General features: G+C 45.5%; 1 protein-coding gene across 4 annotated transcripts in view; it reads right to left on the bottom strand.

Annotated features, from left to right (window-relative positions):
- LOC135216276 (intermembrane lipid transfer protein VPS13D-like) overlaps positions 1-18469 on the bottom strand; it is a 999641-nt gene that overhangs the window by 822681 nt on the left and 158491 nt on the right. For all 4 annotated transcript variants that reach the window (XM_064251439.1, XM_064251442.1, XM_064251440.1 and 1 more), the window contains exon 12: positions 17663-17807. In XM_064251439.1, the coding sequence (XP_064107509.1) occupies positions 17663-17807 (145 nt within the window). The remainder of the gene's footprint in view (positions 1-17662; positions 17808-18469) is intronic.

Genomic DNA, 18469 nt, shown 5'->3' with positions numbered 1-18469 from the left:
TATATTATAGTAATATTCAATCATTTGCCTTCATTTTTGCAACAAATTGGACGTCTCTAGCACAATATTTTGATTTATGGTGAATTTATGAAAAAACTTTTTCCTTACATTCGTGCGATAACTCTTCCGATAAATTTTTTTGTGTGATTGTCCTAATGTTTGCACCCTTTTAAATTTGCCGTTACATAGTTTTATATATGGAAATGTGCGCAATTTCATGCACAATACAACAAAATCAACCCATGGTTGTAGCTTTTATCAGTTTTGAAATATTTTCATATAAATAACGTTGTGCAAAAATTTCAACTTTCGGTCAACTTTGACTCTACCGAAATGGTCGAAAAACGCAATTGTAAGCTAAAACTCTTATATTCTAGTAATATTCAATCATTTACCTTCATTTTGCAACGACTTGGAAGTCTCTAGCACAATATTTCGATTTATGGTGAATTTATGAAAAAAAAAAAAAAATTTCCTTACGTTCGCGCGGTAACTCTTCCGAAAAAATCAGAATTTTTTTGTGCGATTGTAGAAATGTTTGCACCATTTAAAATTAGCTGTTACATAAAGTTTTATATACAAAAATGTGTGCAATTTCATGTAGAATGCAACTAAAAATGATTGAAGGTTGTAGCTTTTCTCTTTTTTCGAAATATTTGCATATAAATCACGATAAATAGAAAAAATAGAAAAAAAACCACGTTCGGTCAAATTTGACTCTACCGAAATAGTTGAAAAACGCAATTGTAAGCTAAAACTCTTACGGCCTAGTAATATTCCGTCATTTTGAAACAAATTTGAAGTCTCTAGAACAATATTGTGATTTATGGTGAATTTTTGAAAAATATATTTACCTTCACTCCGCGCGCCGATTCGCGGCCGCAAGTCTCCGAAATACGTACACCGCATTATCCTAATATTTGCTCCTTTTCATATTAGCCTTTTTATAGAGTTTCATATATCAAAATGTGCGCAAATTTATGAAGAATACAATAAAAAATAATTGAAGGTTGTAGCTTTTTCCATCTCTGATATATGTGCATATAAAAAAATATATATATAAAAATTTCGACATTCGGTCAAATTTAACTCGTCCAAAATGGTCGAAATCTGCAATTCTAATCTAAAACTCTTACAGTATCGTAATATTCAATCATTTGTCTTAATTTTGAAACAAATTCTAAGTCTCTAGAACAATATTTAGAATTACGGTGAATTTTTGAAAATAACATTGTTTTACGTCTGCGCGTTACGAATTCGTACATCATTTTGTGATAATATTTTTCCGGTGTTGCTTTTATTTTTTTACTATGTATTATATATCAAAATGATTGCAATTTAGTGTACAATACAACGAAAAAAAAAGTAACTCGTTAGCTTTGACCGTTTTTTGCACAGCGTGATTTGAATACAATTATCTATGAATTTTTTTTTTTTGCTACCATATATCGCATTATTTACATATGATAATGATATTATTTTTCATTTCTGATGATTGCATACTAAACTTCAGGCAATGACAAAAAAATGAGCTACAAATGAACTCTTAATCTTGAAAACTAAGCGCGGTGATTTTTTGAAAAAATTATTTTTTCCGCTTCCGCGCTCACTCCAAACCGGCGCCGGCATACGGGAGAGGTTTTGATTTTTAGGGCTTCGGCGTAAGAGGGTTAACAAGCATACTCGTGTGTATGCATCAAGCAGGCTAGCAGAGACCTTAGCAAAGGCTAGGCTTACAAGTCAGCTTTATGTACCAAAAACATAATCATGTACATCATTTTACTTAACTGACCTGAGTGACAATCTTTATATCAACAAATAAGGAACTGCTTGAGAATTCACAACTGGATGCATTCTGCAGTTAAAGGCTATTTTATAATGAATGGGTATGTGATAAACAAAATACACCTTACAAAGCAACCTCAACTTTAAACGTAAAACTGCAATTCCTTAAGATAGCAGAGGACCGAATAAAAACTGAAAAAAAGATCCCAACTATATTTCTGGGCTCAGTTCGTGTCGCTGCGCGAAATATCCCTTTAATCCATTATTTCTAAGGTAAATGCACTAACACATACCAGAGAATAAATAAAATAAATAAAAGGTCAGTATCACTGACTCGCTCACCCTCCAAGAGGGCGTCGGTATGAACACTAGGGTGAGTGAGACCACTACCACGAACCTCTTACCAATAGAAATCTCCTACGACAAAACCCCCACAAGAGGGGAGCCGACCCACAGAGTGGGCAGCAACTACTACTACTCCATCCCACGCTGCCGACTGCTGCGCCTCTGGTGGCCATCCCTTCAGGTAGCGCACTGTGTACAACACGTACTTTTTTGCTCTCTGTGTTTTTTGTGCCCCTTACGAGGATTTATCTAGATATGGAGCGTTCAGCCATCGCATCAGCTAAGTTAAGTAATCTGTTAAGGTTTCTATTTGGTTTTTTCCAGCTTTGAGTCAGTATTTGCTGTTTTTTAGGTATAAATACTGGCTCTTGGTCGGAAGCATAGCGGCATTGTTCTGCCTCGTGGCGGGTTCGTTCTTGGTCTTCCATACCTAGAACCTTCCCTTGTTACTTTATGCTCTATTGCTAGTTATCTATATTATGTTAGGGGTCCAGCCTACTTGGTTTATGTCATGCATGCATGTCTTCTTTACCTTGCGTAGGCATTTTTCCATCCAGACCCTAGCCACAGCTCTTAGTATCGGCCCCGGCTAGCTTTGAGTGGTAGACTTTCTCTCGGGTTAGTCGTACACTCCTGGATTTTTTCTCCTACTATTTTACTTTCTTACTTTCATTTTAATTTAATTTTAGTGATTTTATGTATTTTAGGTTAGCCTACGGCGTCTGGCATATTACGTAGCCTAGGTCCTGTATTTCATGGTCCCCACCAGTTTATTGCTTCCTCTCATCAGTTTTGTTGCTTCTAAGATAGCATCTCACTGATTAGTTTGGCTGCTTTAACCCAGGCTATGTTTTTTGATGTGTTTTCTTATGTTACCACTCCGTGGTCACCATGTGATCGCGAAGCAGCCAGGCGCCCGTCCAGTCACCCTACCCTCCTCCCGCTCTCCCATAGAGCCGAGGGGAGGGAGGTCCGTCCATCGCGCTCGCTCCACCCGTGCCTGTCTCCCTCTCTCCCTACGCGGAGGGAGTAGGGGAGGCTGGACAGACCCAGGACTGGACTTGACCGTTCTCTTGCTTCACGGTGGCGGTGTGGGTGGCTGGGTAGGGGGATTGGCCTTCCCCCTCCTTTGTTACTCCGTTGCCCCGTTGTTTGCTCGAGTCTATTTCGCCCTCTCGCTCCTTCCCGGATTGTTGGTGCTTTTTTATCTTACCGGAGCTCCATCAATCACGTGGAAGGTTGCTAGTTCCCCTTGCGGGCGGACCTCAGGCGTACAGTTGGTCTTTTCTAACCATCCCGTCTCGCTGATATCGCGAGACGAACACCGCCGCGAACCGGAATTATTCCGGTACTTAGTGCTAATTAGGCTTAAGTGTATTTATGTTTATTTTAAGCTATCATAAGTTTAATTTAAGCTAGCTTAAGCCGGGTCCACCTTCCCTTACCTACCGTTGTCACACCTGGATCATTCCGGGGTTATAGCCTATTCAGGCGGTAAGGGAGGGGTTATGCCCAAAATTTTTTCGCTCTCCGGCATGCATCGGAGTTCTATTAGCCTATTAGCCTGTAAGTGATGTCTTTTAGGGTACTCGTGTATCTTTTCACTTACAGACCACCAACTGTGAGCATCCAGGATGCAACGCCATGCTCCAGGACCCCTGTGGACATGAAGTCTGAAGGTCCCACGCTCCATGCGCGACTCCGCATGGGAATCTGCAGGTCTGGTTCCACGAAACCTGCACCATATGTTACGATCTCGTGAGTCAGTTCTTAGACGGGGTAAGTATTTCCAACTCCGTTCAGTAATTCCAATAAATGTTTTAGATCTCAAGTTTAATTTTAATCTTTTATTTTAAGCTTAAGCTCTTTTTATATTGGATGGTACATCCCCTATGTCTTTAGACTAAGCCTAATATTAGTTAAGTTCTAATCTTAAGTTTAAACTTAAAACTAATGAACGCCCTCTCTTCCAGGCTCCTGCCGTTAGAGATACCGCTCTAGCAACCCTGAGGGCTTGGGTCGGCGGATTCGGGAAGAACGCCGCCAAGGGACAGCCCTACATCCTAGAGAAGAGGTTGGCTGTCCTAATCTTCCCCGGCGGCAAGTCGACGGGTTACGTCGACCCGGCAGAGGCAGCCCCGACTATGGCGGCGATTCATCAGCAGATCGCCACTTCGATAAAGGAACCAGGCCAAGATATCTCGTCGGATGTCGCGACACTTGATTTAAATATAGAACCCATGGTAGGTGTTGACGACCTGTTGGTCGAGGTAGGTACGTTGGACGCCCAAGGGCTTCCCTTGGGCGCCACTGGGTCTTCTACTCCTGCTAATTCTCCAGCTTCCTTCCAAGGCTTTACAGGAGCTGAGCTCCTTTATACTTCACCCGACGCTTCGGTAAGACCGAAGGTCAAGGGCCAGAAGGTTTTGAAAACCCTCAAAAAGACGTCGTCGTCGTCCAAAAAGACTTCGTCGGCGTCAACGTCTCGTAAGTCTCCGGCTGCAAACCCCGGAGCAGAGAGGTCTAGAGCTTCTGCTTCAAGCTCCAAGTCCTCAAAGAGCAGGTCTTCCAAGGAGAGGCCCCGTACTCCGGCTGAGCCAGCAGTCTCTCCTCTCCCCTTGGTACCTGTTCCAAGTTACCCATCCACCTCCGCAGCAGCTCCGGCTTTGGATCCCAACGCTGGACTGTTGCAACACATGGGAGACTTGGTCGGCTCTCTGAGGAGCAGCATGGAGCAGATGTTCTCCCGGTTGTCCGACAGGATTACGTCTCAGGACAATATCATCGCCGGACTTAATCAGGCCCCTCTAGCTACTCCCCCAGCTTTCGGCACCGGACTAGTTCAGCTCCCACCTCATGACTCTCTGCCTCCGTTCTCTATGAACAACCCCTGGAGGGTGGCGTCATACGCCCCTTTCCAGGACGGTCTTATTTCCATTCCGGAGTGTGGTACTCGAAGGATTGAGGACTTCGAGTTCTACCCGGAGGGTCTCCAACCGCCGTTCATTGGCTACGCCAGACTCACTGACGCAGCCATGACTAGAGATGACAAAGTCCCTAAGGAGACAGTCCTCTACTCACGTGACCAGGCTCAAAGAGAATGGCTCAGGTGTTTAGAGGAGATGGATTGTTCGAATACGAGGATTCAAGCCTTTAAGAGTCCCTTCACCATTTTTACGATGGAGGAGGGAACTCCGCTTCCCTTTCTCAACAAGATAGCAATGGTAACTATTCCAGCTGCCCAGAAGGGGGAGTCGTTGCCTCAGTTAAGGGAAGCAGACCCCATATTCTCCTTTGCTCCCTTCACTCGGAGAATTGTGGGAATTTGCCCAACACCTTTTCGGCTGGCAAACTCAAACCAGACTGTGCTATGGATTCAAGGGGGGTTTGGTGAGAAGCTGCCTAGGCTTCCGGACAGCCTCATTCAAGCTGAATTTGAGGCCAAGACTAGGCTCGCCAGGTCCATTAATACCATGGCAATGACTGAAGTAGCGACGATTTCTTACGGTTCTGAGCCGCTCTTCAAGCTCCTCACCAAGTCACTGACGCAAACAGTCCAGTCTGACATGTTTGAGTTCGCTACAGCCAGAACTAACTGCCAGAAACATGTCCTCCAGGAAGCAACTATTCGTCATGAGCCAAATAAGTTGCTTTCATCCAACATCTGGGGGGCAGACCTCTTTCCTGATTCGATGGTAAAGGAGGTCCAGGCGGAAGCAACAAGGCTTAACCAAAGCCTTAAGTATTGTTGGGGTCTCACTGCAAAGAGACGCCAAGACCAAGCAGCAAGAGGTAAGTCTCAGAAGAAACTGAAACGTTATCAGCCTTACCAGAAAAAGCAGCAACGCTTCACCCAGGCTGCTTTCGGCTGTTACCTTTAGTACAATCAGCCCAACCCTCTACTTCTAAGGCTCAATCACAGCCCATCTACGTGATTTCACCCAGCCTCAGCCTTCCACCTCCTACGCTGTCTCCCAGCCTTCAACCAAGTGTTCGAAGGCCAGGCCTTTCAGCAATACGACCGCTTTGGCAGGGGAGGCAGAGGTAGGGGATCCTTTCGTCAGAGAGGATCAGGAAGGTCTCTCAACAGGGGAAAACACTTCCGTGGAGGCCGCGGAGGTCACTCAATCCAGCAGCAGTGAGAGCTCGAAGGTAGGAGGGAGGCTGTTTCTCTTCCGGCACCGGTGGGGATTCAGCAAGTGGGCACAGAGTATTGTGTCGAAAGGCCTGGGTTGGAGTTGGGTTGCGGATCCTCCTCCATCCAGACCATTCCTTCAACTTCCATCAAAAGAAATGACGGAGTATGCGGAGGACCTCCTTCAGAAAGGAGCAATAGCGAGAGTCAACAGATTAAAGTTTCAAGGTCGCTTATTCAGCATTCCAAAGAAAGGCTCACAAAAAAGAAGGGTAATCTTAGACTTGTCCCGCTTAAAACTTGGCCATTCTCGCTGCGACAAGTTCAAAATGCTGACCATCTCGCAGGTGCGGACCTTACTTCCCCGTGGGGCCGTCACCACCTCTATCGATCTTACAGATGCATACTATCATATCCCTATTGCAAGACACTTTCGCCCTTATCTGGGCTTCAAGATAGGAGATCAAGCGTTCTCCTTCAAGGTAGTTCCCACCCTTCGGTCTGAACGTGGCACCAGGGTGTTCACGAAGTTGGCGGAAGTAGTCGTCCACAACTGAGGTCTCAGGGGATAATGGTAGTAGCGTATCTCGACGATTGGTTGATTTGGGCTCCAACAGTCGAGGAATGTCACAAAGCAACACTGAAAGTAATCCAGTTCCTAGAGTATCTGGATTCAAGATAAACAGAACAAAATCAAGACTCACCCCGGAGTCCAACTTTCAGTGGCTGGGCATTCAATGGAATCTATCCTCCCATACTCTGTCGATTCCATCAGCCAAGAGGAAAGAAATAGCAAAGTCAGTACAGCAATTTCTAAAGCAAAAATATGCTTCAAGGAGAAGCCAGGAAAGAATCCTGGGCTCTCTCCAATTTGCCTCAGTGACAAACATCTTGATGAAAGCCAAACTGAAAGATCTAACCAGAATCTGGCGCTCACGAGCAAATGTCAGATCCAGGGACAGGTTGTCATCAGTTCCACAGATTCTACGGAATCGTCTGCGCCCTTGGGCAAAAGTGAAGAACCTGTCAATATCAGTACCCCTTCAGTTCCTCCTCCGGGGATTACCATCCACAAAGACGCTTCGTTAAGCGGCTGGGGAGGTTATTTCTCAATTCAAGAAGTTCAAGGAACCTGGGTCATCCCAGTTCCGCCAGCTTCACATAAATGTATTAGAAGCGATGGCAGTATTCTTGACTCTGAAGAGGTTACGTCCGCCAAAGAACTCCCACATAAAGCTAGTTCTGGACAGCGCAGTGGTAGTCCATTGCGTAAACAGGGGAGGCTCCAAGTCTCGACATCTGAATCATGTCATGGTAGCCATCTTCTCCCTAGCGGACAAGTTCAGTTTGGCACCTCTCCTCCACCCACATAGCTGGAGTGAGAAACGTCATAGCAGATGCTCTATCCCGCTCAGTTCCTCTGGAGTCGGAATGGTCACTGGACAACAGTTTGTTCCAATGGATTCTCCGGAGGGTGCCAGGTCTGCAAGTAGATCTATTCGCATCTCAAGCGAACCACAAACTTCCATGTTATGTGGCCCCCAACCTGGACCCTCTGGCCTATGCCACGGACGCCCTGTCCATAGATTGGAACAACTGGGAGAAGATTTATGTCTTTCCTCCAGTGAATCTTCTCCTGAAGGTACTGAACAAACTCAGGACGTTCAAGGGTCAAGTAGCTCTAGTAGCCCCAGACTGGCCGAAAAGAGGAATTGGTACCCTCCTGATTCTGGAACTGGGTCTTCGTCCTCTTCGGATTCCCAATCCAGGCTTTCCCAGTCAGTACAAACGAAGACTGTGTTCGCTTCCTCAGGAATTCTCAAAACCCTAACTTTATGGACTTCATGAAGTTAGCGGCTAAAAAAGATGCAGATATCGATCCACGGAATATTCTTTTCTTGGAATCTGACAAAAGAGATTCAACTTTGAGACAGTATGATGCTGCAGTCAAAAAGTTGGCAATCTTCCTGAGAGAATCAGATATTAGAATCATGACAATCAATTCAACTATATCCTTTTTCAGACTCTTTATTTGAAAAATTGGCTTAGCAGCCAGCACTATTACACAAACAAGTCAGCCTTGAAGAAGATTTTTCAACTCGGTTTCAATATAGACTTGACAGATTCTTACTTCTCGTCTATTCCCAAGGCTTGTGCTAGACTTAGACCTTCAGTAAGGCCTACGTCAGTGTCGTGGTTCTTGAATGACGTTCTTAAGCTGGCTTCAGAAACAAACAATACGACATGTTCATTTATAATGATCTTAAGGAAAACTCTATTTTTATTAAGCTTGGCTTCAGGAGCTAGAATTTCAGAACTGTCGGCGTTATCCAGAGATCCGAATCATATAGAATTTCTTCCCTCAGGAGAAGTTCTTCTCTCTCCGGAACGTAGCTTTTTAGCAAAGAACGAGGATCCTTTATTGAGGTGGGAACCGTGGAAGGTTATACCCCTTCCACAAGATCCTTCTCTTTGTCCAGTAACGACCTTACAAGCCTTTCTGTCCAGGACATCCTCATCCTCTTCGGGTCCTCTCTTTAGGAGAGAGAAAGGTGGTAATTTATCTATTAAAGGTATCAGGCAACAGATCCTGTACTTTATTAAGCAAGCCAACCCTGATTCCTTCCCTAAAGCTCATGATGTCAGGGCAGTTGCCACCTCAATTAACTATATTTCCAACACATGAATTTTGATGATTTGAAAAAGTATACTGGATGGAAATCGCCGACAGTATTTAAGCGTCATTACTTAAAGTCCTTGGAAGCTCTAAAATTTTCAGCAGTTGCAGCGGGTAACATAGTTTCCCCCGACTCTGCTTAAATCTTAATTTGAAGATCCAGATCTCCTTTCTACCTACCTCATTCACAGTTTGTCTATACCTACCATGTTCATCTACGTCTACCTTGAGTCTTAGCTGCTCTTGTGATGGTACAGTGGGTGTCCCTTATTTTTTTGCTAGGGTCACCCACAATTGTTTGTATATACTGATCTCTATGATGTGGTCCCCTTATTTTTATGCTAGGGGGGGTGACACATCTACATTTACAATGGTTACGGGTTTTGTATATTAAGACATATCAATTTATTTACTAAATTATAGTCTAAGTTTGTTCAAAATCATTTTATTATTATAATTGCTTTATTTACTTTTGTACATAGTAACTATACACAAATGTTAAGTTCAACATATATTCCATGTAAGCCCTGTACATATATGTTAACTTTAGGCTAATTTTAAGGAATATTTTCTAACTTGTATAATTGTGTATAGTATATTTTTTAGCAATTATAATTCTTTATTTATTTTAAGTTTTATTGAGACCTTATTTATTATTTTCTTTTACAATCTTGTGCTAATTCTCTGGTACGATTTCGCGCAGCGACACGAACTGAGCCCAGAAAAGGGATTTTGACGTAAGGAAAAATCTATTTCTGGGCGATTGGTTCGTGTCGCCCAGCGAAATCCCACCCTACCCATCCCTGCGCTCAAGATTGTCTGCTAACTTCGGGATGGCCACCAGAGGCGCAGCAGTCGGCAGCGTGGGATGGAGTAGTAGTAGTAGTTGCTGCCCACTCTGTGGGTCGGCTCCCCTCTTGTGGGGGTTTTGTCGTAGGAGATTTCTATTGGTAAGAGGTTCGTGGTAGTGGTCTCACTCGCCCTAGGTTCATACCGACGCCCTCTGGAGGGTGAGCGAGTCAGTGATACTGACCTTTTCTTTATTTTATTTATTCTCTGGTATGTGTTAGTGCATTTACCTTAGAAATAATGGATTAAAGGGATATTTCGCTGGGCGACACGAACCAATCGCCCAGAAATAGATTTTTCCTTACGTCAAAATCCCTTATGTAGTCTCATGTTCAATAATTACCTAAACTTACCTACATTAACATGATCAAAATTGACAAAAAATTTGAGGAACATAGCAAATTCTAACTGAGCACTATACCTGATGCATACCAGCTGTAGCTCTTCTCTTGAAGAAAAACAAATGTATACATACATAGTTTCTTTGTAAAATGATATTGTTATTTTACAATAAAGTTTTGTACATACTTACCTGGCAGATATATACTTAGCTTACGTCTCTGACGTCACGACAGAATTCAAAACTCGCGGCAAATGCGACAGGTAGGTCAGGTGATCTACCCCACCCGCCGCTGGGTGGCAGGTGTATGAACCAATCCCCCTTTCCAGTCATAATTTTTCTTCCACCTGTCTCCTGAGGGGAGGCTGGGAGGGCCATCAATCGTATATTCTGCCAGGTAAGTATGTACAAAACTTTATTGTAAAATAACAATATCATTTTTGTACATGAACTTTCCTGCCAGATATATACTTAGCTGATTGACACCCTTGGTGGAGGGAAAAAGACAGAGCTAACAAGGAAAAAGGGGAAACAACATCTGTTGTAGGATACTAACAAACCTTGGTTCTTACCTGATAAGGCTGAAGACTTCATAGTTACTGTCTATTAGTCTGCAAAGCCTGAAGAGCTACAGCGAGGGCGTGACCTACAGCCTGAAAAGAGTCTTTGGGCGTCTACCGAAGGATTTGATATCCACTTACTCAGTAGAATCCAAGTCGGATCATGTCAATGGGGATTCGCCCTCTTAAATTGAACATAGCCTGAACGCCACTACCAATGCAGGGAGCTCTAGCACAAACAGATCACCTAACCATTCTAAATGTTAGGCAATACGAATAGAAAGAGATGCCTACCCTCATCCTCTTTCAAACAACCATAAAAACACAACACAAACAATAGGGGAAAAAATTTACAAAGGATATGCTCCAGCTCCCTGCCCCAGCACCGAATCCGCCGATACATACGGGCCTAACGCGAAGCACTTCTCGTAAGTAATCTTGACGTCTCTAAGGTAGTGGTTCGCGAATACTGAATTGCATCTCCAGAATGTTGCTTTCATCAGATTCTGGAGTGACATATTCTTGTTGAAAGCCAAGGACGTCGCAATGGCTCTTACCTCGTGGAGCCTTGACTTTCAAAAGCTTGAAAGTGATCCTCACCGCAAGCCAAATGTGCTTCCTTCACGAGGCTTCTAATAAAGAAGGACAAAGCATTTTTAGACAATGGTCTACTGGGATCCTTTACAGAGCACCAAAGTCTGTCCTTAATGCCCTTAAGAGACTTCTTCCGCTGGAGGTAGTATCTAAAGTCCTCACAGGGCAAAGAGTTCTTTCTGGCTCTTCCCCTACCAGGGGAGCTAAGCCTGGAACCTCAAAAACTCCTTGGCCAAGGATTTGAGGGGTTCTCGTTCTTAGCTAGAAAAGAAGGAAGGAAGGAACAAATCACGGAATCTTCTTTGAAACCTACCCTTCCTTCTCTAGAGCATGAAGCTCACTAACTCTTTTGGCAGATGCTAAAAGCCAAAAGAAAACAGAGCCTTCTTCGTAAGATCCTTGAAAGAAGATGACTGGGGAGGTTCGAACTTCGAGGACCTCAGGAAACGAAGAACTTTCTTGCAAGTTTCAAAAGATCTTAGCAGATCATGTAGATCTTTGTTGTTGGAGATATCTAAATTCCTGTGCCTAAACACAGCTGCTAACATGCTCCGATATCCTTTGATGGTCGAAACTGCAAGACCGCATTTTTCCCTGAGAAAAACCAACCAGGAAATCTGCGAATTGGGTCACAGAGGTACTGGAAAGAGGAAAGCTTCTGGTTTCTGCACCAACGGCGAAAGACGTCCCACTTCGACTGGTAGACACTAAGGGTAGAGGGCCTTCTAGCTGATGCGATAGCCTTCGCTGCCTTAGCTGAAAACCCCTTCGCTCTGACAAGACTTTTGACAGTCGAAAGCCAGTCAGATTGAGAGCGGGGAGGTTTCTGTGATACCTGTCGAAGTGGGGTTGTCTGAGCAGATCTACTCTTTGTGGAAGAGCTCTTGGAAAGTCCACTAGCCATTCCAGTACCTCTGTGAAACCAATCTTGGGCCGGCCAGAATGGAGCTACCGCGTCATCCTTGTCGCTTCGAGGCCCGCAAACTTTCTGAGTGTTTGACTCAGAATCTTGAATGGAGGAAAATCATAGACGTCCAGACCTCTCCAGTCTAGAAGGAAAGCAATCGACTGACACTGCTCCTGGGTCCGAGATCGGGGAGCAGTAGAGGTCTATTCTCTTGTTCTTTGCTGTCGCAAAAAGGTCGATATGAGGTTCTGCCCCATAACCTCCACAGGTCCTGGCAAACTTCTGAGTGCAGAGTCCACTCCGAGGGGAGCACTTGATTCCTCCTGCTCAGGAGATCGGCTCTGAACATTCCTTTCTCCCTGTACGAAACCTGGTGAAGAGAACGATCTTCCTTGCCTGAGACCACAACAGCAAGTCCTTCGCTGTTTCGTACAGGGAGAAAGAGTGTGTCCCCCCCTGCTTTCTTATGTAAGCCAAGGCTGTGGTGTTGTCCGAGTTGACCTGAACTATAGCATTTCGGACGTGGGGCTCGAAGGCTTTTAACGCCAACCACACTGCCATCAACTCTTTGTTTGTTGATGTGCCAGGACACCTGTTCCCCCTCCCAGGTGCCTGACACTTCTCTTGACCCTAGGGTCGCACCCCAACCCGTCTCCGATCGGTCGGAAAACAATACTTGGTTTGGGTTTGGCATGTACAGAGACAGGGACCTTCTGCAAATCTGAGAGGAGCTGTCCACCACAGAAGGTCTTTCTTGATTCCTTTTGATATCCTGAAGGAGAATTCCAGGTCTAGAGAGAGACACCTCCAGTTCCGGTAAAGGAAGAATTGGAGAGGTCTGAGATGCAACCTTCCATAGAGAAACGAATTTCTCCAGCGAGGAAAGTGTCCCCAACAGACTCATCCACTCCCTCGCTGTGCATGCATCTTTCTCTAGGAAGGTCGTTAGTTTCTCTTGGCAACGAGCAATTCCTCTTGGTGACGGATCTGCCCGAAAATCCGGAGAAACCATCCGAATCCCCAGATATATCAGCTCTTGACTGGGGATTAATTGTGACTTCTGGAAGTTCACAGAGCCCCAACGAACTTGCTAAAGTCAGGTGTCTTTTGTAGGTCCTCCAGACATCTTTCTTGTGAGCTTGCTCTGATCAGCCAATCGTCTAGATATAGAGACATCCTCACTCCCTCCAAATGTAGCCACTGCGCTACATTCTTCATTAAACCCGTGAAAACTTGAGGGGCTGTCGAAAGGCCGAAGCACAAGGCCCTGAATTGGAAGATCTTCCCTCCCATCATGAATCTCAGAAACTTCCGTGAAGAAGGATGGATATGGCACATGGAAGTAAGCGTCCTGAAGATCTAGGGACACCATCCAGTCCCCTGGACGAAGAGCCGCCAACACTGAAGAAGTTTGTCTCCATGGCGAACTTCCTTTTTTCTACGAAGACATTCAGGCGCTTACATCCAGAACCGGTCTCCATCCTCCTGAGCTCTTGGGAAACTAGGAACAGTCTGTTGTAAAAACCCGCAGATGAGGATCTTTCACTAGTTCTATCGCTCCTTCTCCAGCATAAGATCTACTGCTAGAGAGAGGGCTTGATTCATGATGGGGGTCCTTGTACTTGGCTACCAACTCCCTCGGAGTCGTCGTCAACGGAGGTCTTGATAAGAAGGGAATGAGGTAGCCTTTGCGGACAATCGAGAGTGACCAGTTGTCCGCCCCTTTCTGGGCCCAAGAACGTCGGCAAACTTCAGAAGTCTGGCACCACTGATGTCTGGAGGACTTGAGTCCTACTTCTTCCCTCTGATGGATCTAGAGAAGGTCTTCCCTCGTTTAGTGGGTCTAGATCCTCTAGAGGAAGAAGCTCTGGCAGGAGGGACTCCTCGAAAGGGCTCCTGCCTAACTGGAGTCTCTCTCTTGGTTTTAGCTTGGAAAGAAGAGTGAGGCTTCCTGGTAGACTGGGCTAGCATGTCCTGTGTAGCCTTAGCTGAAAGGGCACAAGAAACATCCTGAACGATCTTCTTAGGGAAGAGGTTTGAGGAGAGAGCTGAGAATACAGGAGAGAGGCTCTCTGAGCATGCGATACTGATTTCGTCAGGAACGAACAGTACACAGATTCTCTTCTTGATCACTCCCACTCCGAAAGTGAAGCTACTTCACTCGATCCATCCCTCACTGCCTTGTCCATACACGTGAGAACACTGATAAGATCCTCAAGGAGAAATGGAATCCGGGGTCTGCGTCTTCTTGGCCAAAACGCCCAAAGACCAGTCTAGGAAGTTAAACACCTCCAGGACTCGGAACATTCCCTTCAACAGGTGGTCAAGCTCATTCATCCCCCATGTCGTCTTAGCAGACATGAGGGCAGAGCGTCGAGAGGAATCCACCAGTGAAGAGAAGTCCGAGTCTGCCGAGGATGGAAGAACGAGGCCCAAGGGTTCTCCCGATTCATACCAGAATCCTAGTTTCCCAGTAAGTAAGTTAGAAGGAGGAAAAGAGAACACCGTCTTCCCTTTCTCTTCCTTCGAAATAAGCCACTCACCAAAACATCTAAGCGCCTTCTTCATAGAGATTGCAGGCTTCATCCTGACACAGGATGAAACCTTCGAAGTTTTCGAAGTCGAAAATAACGAAAGAGGCGAGGGCGGGGCGACAGGAGAAAGGGCGTCCTCCAAATTCCTGAAGCAACAGGTCCGTCAAACGCTTGTATGAAGAAACGGAGGAATCTTTAGGAATTTCTTCTTCCGAGGGATCCTGTTCTTCTTCCGCCGAAGATCCTTCACGATCCTTACGATGAAAGGCTGTCTTGTCCTCAGCCGAGAGTCCATCCTTGGAAGAACGTCTGGAAGAACTTCTGACATCTAACCGGGGAAGTTATAACTTCCGTTGAGCTTCTGCCTGAAAACTCCTTCTTGTCAGGATGAGGGCGTATTCTAGGCTCTTGGCGCCTAACGAACACAGGGCGAAAATCTGGCGAAGAGCGCCTATCAGGCGAAGAGCGCCTATTAGGCGAAGAGCGCCATTAGGCGAAGAGCGCCTATTAGGCGAAAAAGACGTATATCAGATCCTGGCAGCTGCTGGTCTAAAGGAGAGCGGCTGCCTGGCGAAGAGACGCCTGTCAATGCGGGAAGCGATTATCAGGCTCTTGGCGCCTGCTGCGAGGAGAGCGAATCTCTGGCGACGAGCGCCTACCAGGCGAGAAGCGTCTGACAGATTCCCGGCGCCTAACTCGAGGAGAGCGAAAATCGGGAGAAGAGCGCCTTGAAGGAGAAGAGCGCCCTACCAGGCTCTTGGTGCCTGCCTTAAGCGAAGGGCGGCTGACAGGAGGAAGAAGAGCGCCTGTCTACCAAAGGGCGTCTGGTCACAGGAGAGCGAAAGCCTGAAGGAGAGCGGCTACCATGAGAAAAAATGCCTACCAGGCTCCTGGCGTCTGCCAGCGGGAGAGATCCTGTCTCGAGACGAGCGCCTGTCAGGAGAGGCTCGTCTACGGGAAGCATGCCCCTGTCCGACGGAGAAACGATGTCCGCAGGAGAGCGCCTGTCCTTTGAAAGAGCGCCTCGTACTACGATCCACTCCTGGAGAGAGGGCGGTTACTGACGAATAGCGTAAGCCTGGAGAAGAGCGCCTGGACTTCTTTACCGGGAGCGAGACGTCCTTCCTACGACCAGAAGTCACAATCAAGGAGTCAGCCAGAGCCGTAATCTGCGCCTGCAGGACTAGCCAACACACGTGTAGGAGACTTAACAAAGTCCTTCACGGGAGACGCAGCTCGATCCTTACTAGGAGAGCTAAACTCCAAAGAAATCCTCGGTTTCGTGACATCCATCCAGGATCTTCCGAAAAAACTTCAGGGCTGGAGGGGACAGCGGAAGAAGCCTGCCAGGCTCTCTTCGACGGCCGAGAAGCTTCCGAGGAGCTCCAACCACGTTTGGGCGAAGGAGAAGGCGAAGACGAGAAGCATTGCCGTAAGACTTCTCTCTTGGCGCGATCCAAGGTAGCCTGGGATCAAACATCAGGCGCTACCGAGGGGACGCCTGACCGGTGGGGGTTCTCCCTAACCTTCCTGCGGCTTTCGACTTTCCTCCTCCACTGGGTCTGGGAGTCTGGAAGAGGTCTAGGCCTAGAAGCATTAGGGAGCCGATCAGACGCACCCTCCACTGCACTGGGATCACTGCACAAATTGCTATCACTCTTACCTTCTAGCACTTTAATTTTCAGCTCCATGCTGCGAATAGTGGCTCTCATAGTGTCCACCTCCGAAGGCGCATCTTCGGGTTCGGTGCAGGAAGCAGGGGCTGAAAACTGGTAAAGGCGCTACGTCTACAACAGGGTTATCAACTTGAAATTCGCTAGCGCGAGGACCTACTAGAACTCCTAGATGAAGCTTTCCTAACCTTGTCCTTCTCAAGCTTTCTTACATAAGAAGAAAGCGCCTTCCATTCTTCTTCATTCAAATTACCACATTCATTACAAGGGTTAATAAATGAGCAGTCATTCCCCCTACACCTCATGCATACTGTGTGAGGGTCTACCGCAGCTTTCGGTAGCCTCACCTTACAATCGCTAACAGAACAAACTCTGAACATAGTTGATTTCTTAATTTCCAAATCAGACATAATGAAATTCCAAGAATAATCAAAAGAATAATCCAAAACCGGTCCACAAATCGCTAATGCCAAGCCAAGGAGCAGGTACTTCACCAAAAGTCCGATGAAACAATCCAGGGCGAAAACGAGTAATAAATTCCAAAATCCGAGAGGTATCGACAACAGATGTAGTCGACACCCCCCCCGGCGACAGAAAAATTATGACTGGAAAGGGGATTGGTTCATACACCTGCCACCCAGCGGCGGGTGGGGTAGATCACCTGACCTACCTGTCGCATTTGCCGCGAGTTTTGAATTCTGTCGTGACGTCAGAGACGTAAGCTAAGTATATATCTGGCAGGAAAGTTCATGTACAAAATTATATTAGACTAGAGAAAACTAATCTATAGTTAAACAGTATTTTACGATAGTTTACTTTTGGTTTCTACATCCCTATTAGGAACATGGAGAAAGATATGTTATACACCCTATCAGACCAGTTAATACGTACTGTAGGAATATAACAAAGGAAGAATTTCAAAGGAATGGATGGTAATTAATAGCCAGAATAATGAGAATCCCTGACAGCCAGAATATTGAATATCCCTGACAAAGACAATTATACCGAAAAAACACTAGAAATAACAACAGTATAGAACACTACAAATGCAGAAATAACAATCACAAAGTTGCTGGAGATCTGAGGATCAATCTCCACAAACTTATGCAATAACTATTTTCTTCTTTCTTTACTTTACAAGGGACTGAACTATTTGGGATGATTTTCTGACTGCAAATATGCATGCCATTATCAAGTAGTGTTATAGGTTTCTTGAGAAACAAAAGCTATTTTTCTACGTCTATGTTAAAAAAAAAAAATTACTTGTCATAGATCCTATCATGTAGAGAGGCTTCTGAGAACTGGGCTTGTAGATCGGGTTGTGACGACTTCCTATCAGCATCATTCATTCCATCTATGGATAGTGTGTCAAGTTCATCAGGTGTGGAACAAGGAGTTGCGAATTCATCTGGTTTGGAGAGAGAAAATTTCATTGCATGGGTAACCATCAACAAATATGACAAATTTATAATCTATTTGTATTTTTCATGCCAACTAATTTGAGTTCTTAACAATAGGATAATCTTCCAGCACCAGCTGGAAACCAGTTTAAACAATCAAAGTTTGTAAAGCAAGGAATCTGTGCCATCTGGCAACACATGCGTATACGAGGTGGAAGCTGGTTACCAACCAGGCTTGGTACCTCGTGACGCATCAGTCTTTCTTCCAACCCAGTATAAGAGAGGGGCAGCTAAAGGTGGGCGGTAAACATTAAAACCTCAGGTTTGTTAGCTGTGAAAAATACAAATTGATTAAAAATTTGTCATTTGTTCATTTACGGAGCAAACCATCAGTCTTAACAATAGGACAGTCTTATACTTGGAGGGAGGTACAAGTACCCTGAACCGGTCTGACAACACCATGGTGGTGGCCTATGTGAACAAACAGGGGTGGCTGGTGTCTCGCCAACTCCACTCGTTGACAGTCAAGATGCACCAGCGGGCGATCAACAACTCTGTGGAGCTCATGGCCAGGTACATTCCAGGCAAGAGGAATGTGTTGGCCGATAAGCTAAGTTGTCAAAGTCAAGTCCTAGGTACGGAGTTGTCTTTGCAACAGGATGTGGCAGAC

The sequence above is a fragment of the Macrobrachium nipponense genome, chromosome 6 (genome assembly GCF_015104395.2).
Source record: "Macrobrachium nipponense isolate FS-2020 chromosome 6, ASM1510439v2, whole genome shotgun sequence".
In the NCBI taxonomy this organism is placed as follows: Eukaryota; Metazoa; Arthropoda; class Malacostraca; order Decapoda; family Palaemonidae; genus Macrobrachium; species Macrobrachium nipponense.
The sequence above is the reverse complement of the archived record's forward strand: the minus strand, read 5'-3'. Positions and strand labels throughout refer to the sequence as shown.